This window comes from Larimichthys crocea, chromosome I, assembly GCF_000972845.2.
Source record: "Larimichthys crocea isolate SSNF chromosome I, L_crocea_2.0, whole genome shotgun sequence".
Classification (NCBI taxonomy): Eukaryota; Metazoa; Chordata; class Actinopteri; family Sciaenidae; genus Larimichthys; species Larimichthys crocea.
In genome coordinates this window covers 28,410,963-28,428,791 of record NC_040011.1, presented here as the reverse complement: position 1 = coordinate 28,428,791, position 17,829 = coordinate 28,410,963, and the positions used below count along the sequence as shown (strand labels likewise).

The 17,829-nt window shown below is 40.7% G+C and overlaps 1 protein-coding gene across 4 annotated transcripts in view; it reads right to left on the bottom strand.

Moving 5' to 3' along the window:
* macrod1 (mono-ADP ribosylhydrolase 1) overlaps positions 1 to 17,829 on the bottom strand; it is a 109,777-nt gene that overhangs the window by 18,273 nt on the left and 73,675 nt on the right. For 3 of the 4 annotated variants that reach the window (XM_027285573.1, XM_010739173.3, XM_010739172.3), the window contains one exon: positions 15,376 to 15,492. The exons of the other annotated variant lie outside the window; for it this stretch is intronic. In XM_027285573.1, coding sequence (XP_027141374.1) covers positions 15,376 to 15,492 — 117 coding nt within the window. The remainder of the gene's footprint in view (positions 1 to 15,375; positions 15,493 to 17,829) is intronic. 4 annotated transcript variants of the gene reach the window in all.

Below are 17,829 nucleotides of genomic sequence, written 5' to 3'. Positions count from 1 at the left end.
GGGTATCTGATCAAATGTCCTGATTTATGGCGCTGAATAATGGCCAGAAAGTTTCCACAGAACATTTTAGTGCCACAGTGAGGTGGAGCTTGTTATGATGAGGCTGTCTGCCTCCTAGTTCCCTGTGTCTTCCCTTTCCCTGTGTCTATCTGTCTGTCCTTTCTGTCTTTCTCTGTTATGTATGTCGCTGGGCATGGCTTCTGGCTTCTCTTTCACCTCATCATCCAATCAACTTCTGGCTCTACCTCCCACGCTCAGATCGTTCACTAACCATTGCAGTACATGCTTCAGGCAAGTTTTTGTGTGCCTCTTGCTAACTTTTGCTCTCCCTGTGCTTCACGATGTCCCTATTTTCCACCTGCCACACTGATATCCGTCTCATCGCTTCCATTCTGGAGCTTGCCATGCCACCACCTGTCCTGCGCCAGATACTGGATCTCCACCCACTTCTGCACACTGAGACTGGTCTTTGCATTTGGGGTCTGCTAAAATCCATCTTGAACTTTTGGATATAAAATGTCATTGTTATAGAAGCACATTAATTCTTGAGTTAGGGCTAACTTACCATGACCTCTGACCACCAAAATCTAATCAGTTCATGCTCGAGTTCAAGTGGATGCTTGTGCCAAATTTGAAGAATTAAGGCATTTCTGAGATACTGCATTCACAAAAATGGGACAGATAAATAGACATTCTTAAAACATAATCATAATGCCTCTGGCCTTTGGCTGTCATCAACATGGAGGGATAAACAGAGGAAGGAAACAGAGAACCTCGCAAACAGAAGCTGAGTGAGGAACAGACAGAGCTGTAGTGGAGATGCGGTTTAACCAGCCACTACACGCCTACACCAACACTACCACACATTCTGATGAGGCTCAGCATGCTGCTCTCAGCGTGAATACCAACGCTGTGATAAGGCCTAGCTGGACACACAGACACAGACACACACACACACACACACACACACACACACACACACACACACACACACACACAGTGGGAAAAAATCCATTTCAACAGTACATTTAATCAAGTATTGACACTCCTATGATGTGAAATAATCTCATTTTTTTCCATCTTAACACTTCAGTCTTGACTCATCTGTCAGTTCTTTGATACGACACGACTGATCTGCAGTATTGCAGCAACCAGATTTGATTGACATCAAAGAGTCCAATCAGAACCTGCCCAGTCGACATAAACTTTTTTTTATGAGTAAATATGTAACCTCACTAACAGAGGAACATATTTATCAGTAAAGACGATTACTGTACTGCTGCTTATTTTCACTGTGGAACTGTATTCACTTCCAAAAGTGTGAGCAGAGAAATTAAATATTATATACACAAAACCTTTTGGCTAACAATAAATTAAACTGATAACATATAATTTAAAAGTACAGTTTCTATGATGTTTGTGCTATGGATTTGGTACTTTATGCATTAAGTTCCAGTGGAAACCTCTGTGGCTGTTATGTGAAAGTGCCAAAAACTGCAGTTCCTCAAACGTCCACTTGAGTTTGGCTAAAGAACAAGTCAGCCTCCATAAGGCTCCTATATTAAAACTTCACAGCAGAAATAATCATGTTTACAGCCTGGTACAAAATGTTTTGGTCTCTATAGCTAATTTCAACATTCATGACAATTGTACTGAGGATAATTTTTTTATATAACTCGCCTGTTCAAATTATATTAAGGCTTAAATAATATTTGTAAATAATTAACAGTGTAGCAGCTTTGATTGACAGGTAGGTGGTCTCAGCTTCAAAACGCCTCTTTACAGACCTTTGGGTAATGTCACGGATACTACGTCCGTGTTTTATACTAATAATGGTTGAGCTATAATTTAGGCCCCATTTCTTTAGGCAATATTTGTTTACATTTTGGCAAAATTATAATCATAATTAGAATTAGCTTTAAGAAGCTACTGTTTACAATATACTGTATATATTGAAGAAAATGTAATTAATGAATTTAATAAACTTAATAAATGTGATGATTGTAAAACAAGGTGTGATGTTATAGTGAGAATGCGATTACAGCATAGACTGTGGTGCTCCATAGCATGTCGTGAGCGGGTCAAGTCAGGCCAAACTACATATTACGCTGTACCTGTTCATTTGACCGCACACAATATTGTTACCTCATGTCTCTGCATCTGTGCCACCCTCTTGGGCCATATTTATCTCAATTCAAACAATATGAGCCTAATGATTAATTAGATTAAGATGGACATTAATGCAGCTCTCTCTCTCTCTCTCTCTCTCTCACACACACACACACACACGCACACAGTTAACAAGCTGCAGACTCAACAGCAGCCCAGAAGAAGCTCTTTAATCCAACCCTCCGAGGATAGGAAGCCATTAGGCAGAAAGATTTAACAGTGTTTGGGACTTCTTGAAATATGATCCAGAGATCTTTTTCAAAACCAGAAATACATAACTGAAGCATGAAATGTGTTCTTGTGTCCATTTCCCCGATACCCTTTACAGGCTTGTTTGTTGTTAGAAATTGTTGTAGTTGTATCCATCGACAAGGAAATATCAATGATATTTAGTTAGCAAAGCAGGATCTGCTCATAGCGCCCAGGCACTGGAACAGAGCTCTGGCTACCAAACAACTATTATACTGTGTTTTAAAAAGTATCTGCGATATGGAGCTTTAAGAGAGGGACCTCTGGGGGAAGAGGAAACATAGTTCACATAGATTTAAATCAAATCTTCGATCTGAAATCATTACTTATAGAAGTTGTAGTTATATTTGAGGCAGCAAATATTTTGATAGCATGTAATACAACTTTAATGATACAGATTTTATATTATTATTATTATTAAAATATTTGACAATCGTCACTTTTTTAAAATCAATGATCTATAAACTCAATAAACTTTACTGCTGAAAACCTTTAAAAAAAGAGAGATCAGACCTTTTGAAGAAGTTTGAAATCAATGATTCAATAAACGATTGTATAAATTTGGAATTGATTTTCATGCCTATCATAATATCAGAAATGATCACAGAGTGAAGTATATCACTATCAGGTGGCTGAATCCGACCCCTTCTACCTATAGCTCATCGAGTCAACTAACTTGACTGCTGCTGCACTGCTGTTGATGAGAAATAACTGTTCACAAAGGGAGTAAATCACATGGCAAACTTACTGTGCTGTTAGTGAGGCTGAATTCTTTTGAAACAAATGGGTTACTCGTGAGCCTGAAGATATGTTGAAAACAACTGCTTCATGTGGCTTAAACATTGCTGGTGACAGTGAACCAAAACAGTAGTCTGTAATAATACCAAAACAATGAGCTGGAAGACACTAAAACATGGCATAAAAGAACTGCAGAGCCAGGGACCCCATTCGTCTTTCAGTCATTTGAGCCATCCTAGCTGTGCTAAATATTAGTTTTTAATGCTATTTTGTTATGTTTGACAAGGAGTATGTGCACTGCAGTATATGAAAGTCTGTTCACTGGTTGCAAACATACCAAACATGGGTCGTGTGCTACAGCTCTACTGAATCAAGCTGCACTTTCAGCAGCAAATATATTCTTCCTGCAATCATTAAACGAGAGACAAGAGGCTTTACAGTTATGGCAACTAATCAAAAAACTATATCCTGTGATGCCTCTTTGTTGTAGACCAGAAGTGTGTAGATGAAAGTCTGCACCACAAACTGGTATGAGAGCACTGCACAGATGTGGATTGAAAGAAACTCGTCTTAATGACAGTCCTGCATCAAACTGCTTGGGATGAAGGAGAATGTAGTCCCTGAGAAATCACTTTATATTGACATAGCTATAAGACACATATATCTCCTATTGCATGGATTATGAAAGTTTTATGTTACTATCACTTCTTTTATGTCGTATGAAACTAGATGTCCAATATACTATAGCAGAATCTCTTTAATAACAGCTCCTTCTTTATGATCAGTATAGATTTCTGCTTCATGAATTGCCCATATTCATTGTACAATCCATCTATGAGGGATCTTATATGAATTTAAGGCTATATTAAAGTGACAGTACGCCCTATGTAAGAGTGTGATTGCTACAGCTCCTCAGTAGTAATGATCCTTCCGTTGGTGTCATGGGGCTAATTCATGGGTGGATCACACTTGATAACCCTGATCACTCCATCCCTCCTACCCAACACTCACATTTGTTCCAAATCTGACCTGAGTGTGTATACCGATGCTCATACCGGCTAAAATGCTGATGTTCCATCACACGCTTTACACGCTGTCTTTTCAATAAGCACCGGCTGCAGACATTAGTGTCAAACATCAGCCGACTACATTTTCTTTTTCTCTCGTATCAACAATAATGCACTCTACTCTTCCAACGATACAGCTTTGCTGGTCTTTGCACCAACATACAGAGTAAATGCAAAAAGATACTCCACGTTTTATTTTATGGTAAATCAACTAATAATAAAATAAATGATAGCCTTCTGCTAGAGACGCAACTTATTACAAATATTTTCATCATCATTTAATTTTTTTAATCACTGTTTGGTTTATAAAGTGTCAAATAATTATGAAAAAAACTCTGCTTAACAACAAACTGGACTGATTGAACAACACAGACGTCCTGTACAAGAAGAGTCAAAGTCACCTTCGCTTGCTGAGGAGACTGAGGTCCTTTGGAGTGTGCAGGACTCTGTTAAAACCTTTCTATGACACTGTGGTGACATCTGCATTATTTTATGCAGTCATCTGCTGGGGAGGGGGAAGCACGGAGAGGGACAGAAAAAGACTCAACAAACTGGTAAAGAGGTCCAGCTCTGTCCTGGACTGCCCCCTAGACTGCATATACTCTCACCCCCTGCACGAGACTGTGGGGTTTTAAACAGCTCCTTCAGCAACAGACTGCTGCTCCCACCATGTAAGACGAAGCGCTACCACAGGTCTTTCATTCTAACAGCTGTCAGAGTAATTTCTGAGCTGCTGCTTATTTATGAACTGCTGTGACAAGTGATTTTCCCAGTGTGGGATCATTAAAGTCTATCTTATCTTATCTTAAATAAAGAGATATTATAATAAGATATTTTTTGGGGCCTTTTTTTAGCTTTATTTGACAGAGGCTCCTTTTTTAGCTTTATTTGACAGAGACAGCTTGAAGAGTGACAGGAATGTGGGGAGAGAGAGATGGGAAATGACATGCGGGAAAGAGCCACGGGTCAGAGTCGAAACCTGGACTGCTGCGGCAAGGACTGAGCCTTTGTACACGGGGCGGATGCTCTACCAAATGCACCAGACGACACCCAAGAGAGGATGTTTTAAACGCCCAACAGAAATCTTTGAAGCCTTGGTCACAATTATCACAATATTCATAATAATTCCTATCATCGCATAATTTTGCTGAAAATCAATGACGCAAAATCTTCTACTAGCAGAAACAGCTTCACGTCACAACATTGAAGCTTAAAATACCATAGAATTTAATGTTGCATTTGGTATAATGGTGACACTGCTGAGAGAGCATTAGAAAACCCAACATTACACTGTCACATCAGAAAAAAACACTGGTCTATAAGTGCCAATTTAAGAGCTTCCAAGGACTGACTATAAGATGACTCACTAATGTGATTCATCACTTAGTTAGCAGAAAGCCTTTTATTTATAGTCTATGTGGACGCTGCAGAGAAATATTAACCAAAATACACAGAAGATGAAACACTTGCGGATACATGAGTTAAATTATCGTGAACAAACAAGTACGGTGCGATCGTAATACGACAGTTTGGCATGTATTTATACTCCACGTGTGTTTGTCTGTGTGTGTGACGGTTTGTGTGTTTACTCTTCACTCAGTCTCCAGCAGTCAAGTAGCCCAGAGTGAGCATGTGCTCTGAAAAAGTCGTTTGGCCCTGCCAATGTATCAGTGGAGCACTCAGCGGTGGCCAGGTTCACAACTCGGTCGTGTGTGTGTGTGTGTGTGTGTGTGTATGTTTGTGTGCATTTTAATGTGTGTGAGAGAGTATGTGTGTGGCACTGCATGTGTTGAGCTCGTTCAGTTCAACAGTGGGTCACTTGGTGGTCATTCATCTGCGTGTCATCTGCTAAATGTCACTGTTTTGGAATCCACACACACAAGTGCATGCACTTTGTCTGCCAAAACTGAATTGTGATCTATAATTGCATGCTCCTCACTTTGAATTCCTCCCTCCCCCTCATCTCTTCTCCCCTCTGTCTCTCACTCCATCTTTCTGTTTCTCTCTAAGCGTCCTTTGTCGTCACTCTTCTCCCTCCCTCCTTCACCATTACCTCATCCAGTCATCCCACCTCCACTCGTGCCCTCATTACTTTCACCTCCATCCCTCCATCACCTCCTTTCTATCCCTTCTTTTCATTTGTTCCTTCCTCTTCTTCCTCATCTCTTGTTCTTCTCTTGTCTCCCCCTTCTCTATCAGATATTCCTCTCACCCCCTCTTCCCTCTCTCTCTTTCCCTCTCTTTCCCTCTCTCTCCGTCACCTGAGGTAGACAGTTCTGTCAGGAGTTGGCCTTATTTACCGCCTCTCTTCGTTCCTGTTTACATTATCGATCGGCAGGGTTGCTTTAGTTCCACCATACATCAACACCACCCCCTCTTCTCCTCCTCCTCCTCCTCCTCCCCCCACCCCGGTGTTACGGCTGCTGGCTCACATTACCCTGAAACACAGTGAGGGAGGGAGAGAAGGGGGAGCTCGATGGGGAGATGGAAAGCTAGCGGAGCATGTTAGGATGTGTGAGGGATTTATGTGTGAAGGAGAGAGTGTGTTGGATGGTGCGTGATGGAGCGTGTGTGTGAGGAGGAGTGTTAAAGGGAGAAAGTGGATGTGTGTCTTGTGTGACTGACTGTAAGAGTGAGCATGTGTGAGTGTGTGTATTTAAAATGCAGAAAACATTTACATACACATATAATGGTGTTGGTTTTACAAACAAATAAATTATTTCAGATCCTCTTTAAAACATACACAGTGTCCAATACACAAACAAAAGTATGTGGAAACTCAGATGTTAAAAAAGCTGAGCTCAAAAATGAACTGCTATAACACTCTTTTGGGAAGGAGTCATCCCATAGGTGTTGGATGGGTTGAAGTCCAGGCTCTGTGACAGCCAGTCATGTTCTTCCACAAAAAAACCAAACCACAAACCAAACTCAGAAAACAGTAGCTCAGCGGTCAGTCCATAGGGACTTGGCATGGGAACTGGAGGGGGGCCGATCCAAGTCCAGCACAGCCCACAGCATGGACTGGTAGCTGGACAAGTGCCAGTTCATGTCCTGGGCACTGCCGAGGTACCCTTAAATAACTGCTACAATGACGCCACTACATCGTTGCCCATCACTCCACTGTCTCCACATTTGCATGTCTATAAGCTATATATGTGTGTGTGTGTGTGTGTGTGTGGTTGTATTTCTGACCTATAAATGTAAATCTTGAGTAAAAAAGGAATTTCCCTATCAAGGGATCAATAAAGTTAATCTTCTTCTTCTTTAAAGATTTTGCTTTTTATGGACAGGTTGGGAAAAGAGGCTTCCCTAAACTGTTGCCGCAAAGTCTGAAGAATATTATTGTGCACAATACAGACAAACAAAAGAGGAGAGTTGGGTGGTCAGATGAAGCTAATTATTTGGCAACTTTAGCCAGGTTTCCATTCAGAATATACAGAAATATGGCATGTTTCCATCCACTCCCGTTATGTGGACAAAAATATGGTGATATTAAACCACTAAAGAAGGGGAGAGCTCAATAAAATGAGATAATTTCCTCATCACCCTACACATATCCTAAAACAGTTGGAGGGTAACACACTTAATGACAACAAGTTGGTTTGGAGATGTTAACGTGAGGCATTCAACCCTAAAAACACCTACTGTATCATCAAGCATGGTGGAGATAGTACTATGCTTTGAGCCTGTCATGTTGTTAAAGGGAAACTTCTGTACTGGTCTAACATTTCTCCTCCACAGACAGCACATGATTCAAGGACAGCTGTCTACAGGTGTTACTGACAGGAAGAAAAGCTTGTATGAAATCAGATAAGTGTAGATTCAAAGATGCTCACATAGCAGCTGCCCAGAGGTCAACCTCAACATGGCGTCTGATAGCTGCTTGCCACAGGTAAGTGATAAAGTGATACGTCTTTTTGTCTTTTTGTCCAGTCTTTACACTGTCAGTGATGTTAGCCAACACTAGTGTTACATGTCCCATCACTAACTTAGCAATTTGTAGATTTCTATAAGAAATATTTGTGTTTGCATCAGAAATTCTTTTTTGAACTTTCCTTTTTCTATCTACAGTGCTAAATTTATTTGTGGAGAGTCATTTCATATCAACATGTGGCCTTTTCCTGTTTGTCAGTTTCTGCTTCTGTTTGTTGATTAATGAGGGAGAGACTTAACAAATCAGCTCATGCATGCTGATTTTTTGCACATAAGAGGAACAAACACATTTTACAACAAACTGTTTTATGTAGTCTACCTAACAGCAGCTACCATTGTGGTAGCTGCATGCAGTGTAACATTTCATCACCCTGCTTGAGGTTAAATGTTTCCCAACTGTCACTACATAAACATGTGCATATGTTGAGTGTGTACCATGTTGGTCTATGACATGCACAAAAGACATTTAAAACTGCCTGCAGATGAACATTAGTGTGCGATGTGAGTAAATGACAGTCATTACTCTGTGGTTGAATATATTACGTCTTTGCTTCTGTGGGTCTGAAAAGGTCAATCATTCACACAGAGGAGGGAATAGTGACCTATTGTTAAACAGATGCGAGGCCTTTTGATTTTTATCCCGCAGGCTGTGTTTCCAAACGGTCTGACCAACAAGCTTTATCAGATGTTAATAAGATATTCTGAATAATGATTTGATTTTCATGTGATCTAACTGTGCAGATTTTACACTGGATGTCAGATTTTTTTCCGTCCTCTTCTCTTGCTTTAAGGAAACAGTTATACAGCAGAGTTAACATTATATTGGTTTCTGCCATTTCATTACTTTGTACAGCACAGCCAGTTACACTGTTGACACTGCACTGTTTGTGAATCTGATTATGATGTTCATACTGTGTGGCGCTTCAAGTGCCTTCTCTACCTCTCTCTCTTTTTGCCTCAGACACAATTTTTACAGAAAATACAACGGTGACATTTCTGATCTCATCATGCCTTCCCATCAGTTTCTACTGAATAACTATGAATATAAATTATTTAACATATCTCAGCATACATTTACAGTGTTACTCAACACACACTCAGATCTTTTACTTACATAAAAGCACTACAGTGGAGAGTTTTACTTCAAGTAAATTAGTATTATTAAGTATTAGTAAATGTACTTAAGTATTAAAGATTCAAGTACTCGCTGTGAAGGCAAAATGTCAGTTATACTTTAATATATTAAATCTTATACTATTACTCATAGATTAAAACAACAGTGTGTAACTTTTCTATTATAAAATAACACTGATGCGCCCTGTATGCTGTCCTCACACTCTGTACTCCACACACTTTGTTCTTATTAGCTGGATACTATGTCTTGTGTTTTTTTTCCCTTGCTTGATGTTTGGCTGTTAGCAAAATTGTTGACTTGCTAGTTTTTAATAATAAATAATATAATTATAACAAATACATGTGTACAGCTGTCCATATTTACAACAGCGGTATTGCACTCTGAAATTGGGTGTGCTAAATTGCAAAAATACATTTTTTTACACAGTGTTGTTTTAATATTCAAGATGTGTTTTAATGCTGCAACTAGTTAAGTCAGAGATCATAAACATTTTATTAATATAAGTTCATCTTCTAATCTAGTAGGGCAGGAAAATCTACATACAAAGTTTTACTTGCACAGAGTATTTAATTAAATGTACTTTGTTACCAACTTGTTGTTGCCAACCTGATTAAAATTGCATAAAAATGTAATAAATGTTTGTATAAAATTTAAAGTTAGGTGTCATCCTTTGAGTTTTCTTTCTTTCTTTCTTTCTTTCTTTCTTTCTTAGCATTGTCTTTTTATGTCCTTTCCTCACAACGTGCTGATTACCTTTGTTGATTTATCCCATTTTACACCTAAGAATACTGCAGCGCTTTAACCGATCAATTAGAATACAAGATGCTAAGAAGTTTCTTTCATTAGCATGTAGAATAACTCAGACCTAATTAGATCTTTAAAAACAGTGTCATAAAGTCATTTTCATAAAACACGTTGCCACACATGTTTTATTAAGGCCATGATCTTTATGCAAAAACAATAATAAATAATGAGAGCAAAAAGTAAAAAAAACTCGACAGGGAGACAAGGAAGAGAAACACTAAGGCAGGGTTCAGACAAGTAAATTTGCACTTGAGTGCAGCTCAAACTATATTCAACACAAACCTATTTTGCCTTGAAAGAAGTGTGTGTGTGTGTGTGTGTGTGTGGGCCTGCTCCCTCTCATAAGTGGGTGTCACACAGGCAGGAGCCTTAAAAGAACTTGACTGAGTGCCATCCGGTGACACCGGCCTTTTTGTCTGCCTTTCCAGCTTTTTTCCCTGCTTATTGTCATTAGAGCCCTCTTTCTGGCTCTCTTCCTCTGCCTCCCTCCCTTCCCTCTCCTCCCTCTCCTCCCCCTCCACGGCCTCTCACTATTCTTACCTGGGAGGCCACGAGTCGCTGCTCCTGTTTTTCATACTCAACAGCCATCCATCCGTCCATCCTCTCCCCTCCCCTTTCTCTCTCTCTCTCTCTCTCTCTCTCTCTCTCTCTCTCTCTCTTCTCATACCTCCATCTGTCCCTCGTCTTTCTTTATCTGCCTTTAAAGCAGGAGGCAGGAAAAAGGCTAGCTGGTCCTTTGTGTGCTCAGCCTCAGTTTGTGTTCAGTCAAGCGGACACAGCTCTTAAATCCAGGCCCTGGCTTTGGCACAAAAGGAAGGCTTGGGTCTTGTAAAGGCCCCTACGGCTCACCCTATCTCTTTCCACCTTTCTCTGGAAAAGACAGAGGGGCAGTTATTCTAAACAGGAGGACAAGAGTGGACGGAGAGAGAGAGGGAGGGGGGGCAAGATGCCGATGCTAAAAGGGGCGGACATAACTCTCTTCATCAGAGAGAAGCAGCAAAGGCGTTCTTTATTCCCTCTCACTCTCCAACTTTCTTTCCCTGAGCCAAGCAACACTGGAGCTTTTTTTTTTTTAATATCCCTTTTTCTCCTTTAAGGCAAATGAATTAACTGAATGAATTAACACCAGAGCTGCTGCTGCTGTGATCATCATCATCACGCTCCTCTTCATCAGCAGTGGCAGCTTTGACGAAGCTTTTTAACACCTAAATGGATCGCACTGCTGACGCTGAGGCAGGAAGAAGCAAAGATGTCGACAACCTTGTCAAAAAAAGAAAAGGAAAAAAAAAACCCAACTAGCAAGGTATCACAGTGTGAGTGCTACAGTCTTTAGCCCAGAGCCTTGTCAAGTCTCTTGGCACTACTAAAGAAACCTTACTGCTGCTGATGATAGGAACAGAGGGGGAGGAGGTGAGATGGGGAGGGAGAGGCAAGGCGGGAAGTGGATGTGAGCGAGGGAGAAAGATTAGGAAGGTTTCTTCTTCAGACCAAATGTAGGAGGAGTGAGGAAGAGGAAAAAAAAAGGAGGTGCAAAGGTGAGGGAGAGGATGAGAAGAACAGGAGGAAACAAGGTGTTTAAGTTGTTGATCGCAACGGGCAGAAACACCACGTCTTCAAAGGGAGAGAAACAGAAAGAAAGGGCGACGGGGTGACAGGCGAAGCAGAGAGATGGAGGTCTTGGAGGAGATGAAGAAGGGAGGGGAGGGGGGTCTTGGATAGCTGCAGTGAGGATTTTAATTAGCGGTAATTGGCCACCGAGGGAACAGAAACTGGGAGAAGGGAGGCAGAGAGGGGAAGAGAGGGGAGCATAACAGCCACTTTTTGACAGAGTGATATCTTTCTTTGTACCTCTCTATTTCCTTTAGCACTTTTCTGTCTGGGCCTTTTCCATCTCCATCTCCATCTTGTTTTCCCTCCATCTTTTTCCACCTCCAACTGTGTTACTCCCACTCTCCCCAAACAGTTTCCTTCGCTCTCCAACAATTTCCCCCTAAATACAAGACACTGCTAATAAAGTATTTGGCATACGGGACAACAGAAAGCAATGTGCATCATCATTTGCACACTTTAATGAGCTGCAGGGTAATTTAAAATGTAGTTCATTGGGATTTTTTTTGCAGGCTGAAATCTGGAAAAAGATGTGAGAAATAAGTGTAAGATCTTTCTGTAACCTGCAGAAAAAATACAAGTGGAGAGGGGTGCTGTTTTAGGATGACGAGCGTTGATCACGTCTTATTTATTACTGAAGTTAAAGCTGTTACAATCAATGCTTTTCATTTCACAATGGATCACATGAAACGAGTCGTTCATAGTGATGAACCCACAGAGAATTATCCCCACAGCTACGGAGCGTTACAGCCCTCAGCTCATTGTTTTACATTTTCAGACTCCAGTTTTCTGATTTGATTCATTCCCAGCCCTCTGATCAGCCGTGCTGCAGGCATGGTTTTATTAATTTATCAAGGAATTTTTAGAATTTAAAACATTTAAAAAACAGAAACATTTAGCAACAAGCTGATGAACACAGAGGAGCATTTAACAGATAAAGTGCCGGATATTCCCCACAGGATATTAATAGAGGTCAGCTTCAGGATCTAAAAGGAAAACAACAACCACTGGGTCTATTAGTTAAGACACAGTGCTACCAGAATGCTGAAGGTGAATTTCCATTTCATGTAATGTAATGGACACTAAAATTTCTTATGATAACACTGTACTCACTAAAGTAATGGCTGAGAACTGGAAACACAGCAACATCGCTAATAAATGGGACACCCAATACGAGCAGACAGACTGAAAACAGGCTAATACTTTGTTTGGAGATAAAACAGAAAGTGTTGTCACTAATAATCCCTGATTGCAGGAATAAATCCACACTACAGTGAGTGTGGCGAGTCAAAGTTAAAGCCAGGAAGTTGATCTGCAAACTATGACGGATGCCAAAGGACCACAAGCCAGAGTCAAATCCAGGTCGCTGCAGCAAGGCCTTAGCCTTTCATACATGGTGCACATGCTCCACCAGTTGTGCTATTTTCAGTGATTTTTACCAACAAAACTGTAAAAACTGCAACTGCCAGACAAATAATGTCTTCAAGTTAAACCACTAAACTGTGCAGATAACTGCCTGGAGAACTTTGTGTCTTACATGTCAGTTCTTGTATTTGTTGTGCTGTGATAGCTGAATCACGAAGGTAAGAATTAAAGCTTGTCTGTAACTCTCTGCTGCTTTTAATGGATGTGAAAAGTGATTATGTTTCTGATCTTCTGTTGTCAATATCTCCCTTTTAGTCTCTTTAGACCCACGGCACCTTCTCTCCCCGGTGAGTCACAATGTTGTATTTCGCCATGTTTGGCAGGGGAGTGAGGGCCAGCTGGGGAACGGGTTAGCACGGTTACAGCTGTGTTTATCGGTACACAGGTGAGCTCTGGGGTGCTGCGTCGTCTGGACGACACATTCAGCCCACGCTCCCTTCTTTGGTAACCGCAAAACACATACACACAAGCACACACCTACACATGTGCACGTGCATCTTACAGCATGCAGCTGGCTCACAAGTGAGCAACACATTAATTTTATGCACACACACAAACACACACTGATCTCAAACCGTTCCACTCTTAATCAAGTCCTCCTGATTACAGTAGCTAACATGCTCCAAAGTTGACAGACTGCTGATTTAACTGCCTTTAGGTTTTGGTTAATATGTGAATTTAAACACGGGCCCGTTTGAAATTTTCCAGCTGCCATTTGTCAACATCTATAAATTGCATGCGACTCTTGCTAAACAGCAGTAGTAGTGTGCCATGCGCTCCGGGTGTTGCTAGGTTACGCTACTGGGATGCTGCTGGCTAAGTGGCTGCGGGATCATGGACGGACACTCTGTGTGGATGGTTGACAGCAGGTCCTCTGGACTATTTGGCAACTCGCAAGTCAGATGCTCATGAAATCCCACATCTGGTGGCAAGCCCGTACAAATCAAGATCAAAGTGTTGGCTTTGAGATTGGACCTGTCTCTCAACCTCTCCGCCTTCTCTCCTGTCGGGTTTCATTCTCATTTCTCGCTCTTTTCCACGGCAGCGATCTGCCTTCATAAAGTCCACTGTCTACTTTGTTATCCCTCCTTTGGTCTCCCTCTGTTGTTGCCGTCTCGCCTCTCTCTCCCTCCTGCTGAGAGGTAATCAAGCCCTGTTGTGAGTGTTTAAGCATCAGAGCAGACGCGTGTTGAATTATTCTTGGGACTTAATATTTTGTCTGGGAGGAGAAAGCCCGTCTCCATACCACATGCAGAATTATGGTCACGTACACATGAGTGTAAGGCGAGCACACACCCACACACAGTTAGTCAGTCAGTGAGTCAGTCACACAGATCTCATGCTGACAGATAGTTACAGGTAAGAGAGTGATTGGACCTGACAGGCAGCTTATACTGTATATACTCATATATAATACATCAGGGACACAAGTAAACAGAACACACCGCACTGTACGATCCAGTGGATCGACATGAGAAAAACACACATCAGGACACACAGTGACAAGCAGCAGCATCCGCTCACGCGTACAAATATTACATCCTCAAAGTTAAACAGGTGAACCATGAAAGGAGAACTGACAATGTAAGAACTCATTCCTTCTTATTTCCCACCTGTCTACAGCTCGACCCCTCCCTCACACTGCTTTGTTTTATTTTTATTGTATTTTTCATCACTCTCTCCTCTTATCTCTCTTTCTTCTCCTGCTCTCCATCCTGTTTTCAGTTTGCCTTTATCATTGCTGATTCTCTTCCTTCTTTCAATGTGAACTTAAAGTAGTCTCAATGGAACCAAAGCCTTATGAACCATCATGTTACAGAGATATAACCCGGACTCAGTTTCGCCACATTATACATGCTGCAATAGAGTGCCACTTAATAATTGGGTGCCATTTACTTTGCTATAAATGTAAGCCAGCAAGTGGCATTATTATGGATACCTGGATTTCTGTTTGGGCAACTTTAAGTCTTTAAGGAAAAAGAAAAGCAGTTAACATTTTTAAAGAAGAAAACAACGTTCCTGTGCTATATTTGGACAGAAAAATTGCCTTATTTTATGTTGTTTTGTTTTTGTTATTCATGAGGCTGTTTAATCTTTATTCATCTCAGAAAAATCCACAGTGCAGCTTGCTCTTTTTCAGTAACACCGTGCTGCATCACTGTCACACTCTCCCACAGCTGGAAGCAGTCCACTAAAACCACAATGAGCAGCCTCAGTGGAAGTTACACTTACACACTTTATACTCACACTTTGCTGGGAGGCCATAGCCACAAGTGATCTTTGCCTCTCCGGTCTCGCACCCATGGAGGGAAGCACACTCCTTTTGTAGCATTGGACCTGCAGCGCGGTGGATTGCTCCGTCCACTGGAGAAGAGAGGACAGGAGGTTCAGAGAGTTGGCCTACTTATGTGAATCCTCTGAAATCTGACTTCTTACATGGAGCTAAATGTTGTTTGAAGTCCAGCAGACACAATTACAGGCGTCAAAGCTTAACGCTCAAAGGACCTGGATAATGTCAGTATTAGTAGTGAACGGTTAAATTTCCCATCTTCTTAAGGTTGCTAACTTTTCACCCCAAATCCTGCTTTAAGTCAAAGCATCTGTCTCTGTACGTCAGTCTATGTAATCGATTTTAGGGCTACTGCCTTAGTTAATTACTCAATTTAATGTCTTATTAAGGACTCAGCTGACTTTGACTTTTTGGTCAATTAATCTTTATTAATTACATTTTCATAAATCTACATAACACTCTGCGCATCCATCTTTGATCCACAGCAGATTTAAAAACCGTGACTGTGTTCGTTTCCAGGAGGGCAATGATGCCGGAAAAGCAGTTTTACAGCTGTGGCAATTACAGACACACAGTCACAACATTTGCACCCCTCACAGTCAGAGAGTTTCCTCAAAGTTATTTACACCATCGACATCTCAGCAGCTTTATTTGAATGAGTCTCAGTATTATGGACTCAAGAAAGCAGCATTTAACTTTAACAAAGTCAAGACTGAGATCATGATCTCCACGATTTACTCTTCAGGTGAAACTTAGAGACATTTAATGTCCTTTTACTTTTGTTTCCAAACTTCGCATCATGTCACTGACAGATCTGTACTATGTGAACAAACCAAAAGAGTGATGTAGCCAACAAGATGGCCGTGCTGATTGAAAAAATTACTTCACCTGTTCCTGTGACATATTGTGAGTTGCAAGTAAAAGTGTTGAAAAGTGTTATTTTATGATTATGTTATCTTTTGGCTTCTGTTTACAACTTTAAACGAAACCCAATTTTCAAGCACCACTTTGAAACCTTTAATGTTCTAATAGTCCAAATAGAGAAATGTATAAGCTACTTCAAGTCTGGCTGTCGTCTACAGGGAAAAAAGATCGCAATTTAGATTGTAGACTGTGACTGCAATTAAATGGACTGTAATATATTTTTTTCTTTACCAGATCGCCCACTCCTACTTGAAACTAATTAAGATAAAATATAAACATCAGATTTAAATGCAACAACAAAAGACAAAGAATGTAAAGCATTCTTCAAAGCCAAAATATTAACTTACATTTTTAATAGAGAACGCAATTTCACTCTATGTGATGAAAAGTTAAATGCAACATGAAATTACATTACATGTCAAATACGAAGAAATCAGGGAAAGCATCTATTCTAGTGAGGTGCTGGTTCACAGGTAGACAGGAAGGAAATATTTCACACATATGATTATGATTCATTTTAATTACATCAACATTTCCGCACATCTGAAGAAGAAAGCAAAGTGTGCTGAAACTTAGAATTAAAGTAAAACGACTGAGATCAGAGTCACTAATGGACAGCTTTCCCCTCCTTTCAGTCAGAACCACCTCCTAAGGAACGTAAGGCCATCTGTCTTTGAGGAGAGTTAAATCTGTGGCAGCTGGACTTGGTTGTAGATCCGTGAAGATGTTTCACCTCTCATCTAAGAGGCTTCTTCAGTTAATGCCTTCATCGATCTACAGCAAGTCCAGTTGACCCAGATTTAACTCCTCTTGAAGAAATATGACCTGGATGACAGAAAATCCTCTTTTTACTTGAAAATGCTTTATATTTCTGAACAAGGCTATCTGGATGTTTTTTCAAAGTACTTTATCTCTTTACATAAAATTCATGAGTGTAGAGACGACAGGAAATACGGGGAGAGAGATATGAAACAAAGACATCTGGCTCCAGGGATGTTGCAGTTCATGGTCTTTGCTCTAAACCCCTCGGCCACCAGGGCACCCCGAGGACACTTTTTAAATGAAAGTCTCTGTCACGAAATGCACTGAACATAACCTAGAAAATGTTCACTGACAACATATTTTATTTGCTTTCTCAGACTTCTTTATCGTTATATTTTTGCAGCGAAAGATTTTGGCTAAGGTTAAGTAAAGATCATCCTTTTAGTTAAATAATGTAAAAGTTAAACTATGTGCAAAATAAGAATAAATATGGGCTCTGAGTTTGTCAGACTAAAGAAGAAAGCGCCATTAACTACCCAGCCAAATTTGAATGATTAAAAATAGACAAGTTTATGAAATTAGGTGTCAAAATCAGGTAAAAAAGAGCAGTACTCTCAGCTCCAGGACTGTGGGGGCGTGTCCTGTGAACGTGCTGAAGCCACGCCCACTCACGGGACCAGTCAAGCAGCTATCTTGAAGCGACTGAAACGTGTCAGATGTGTTCA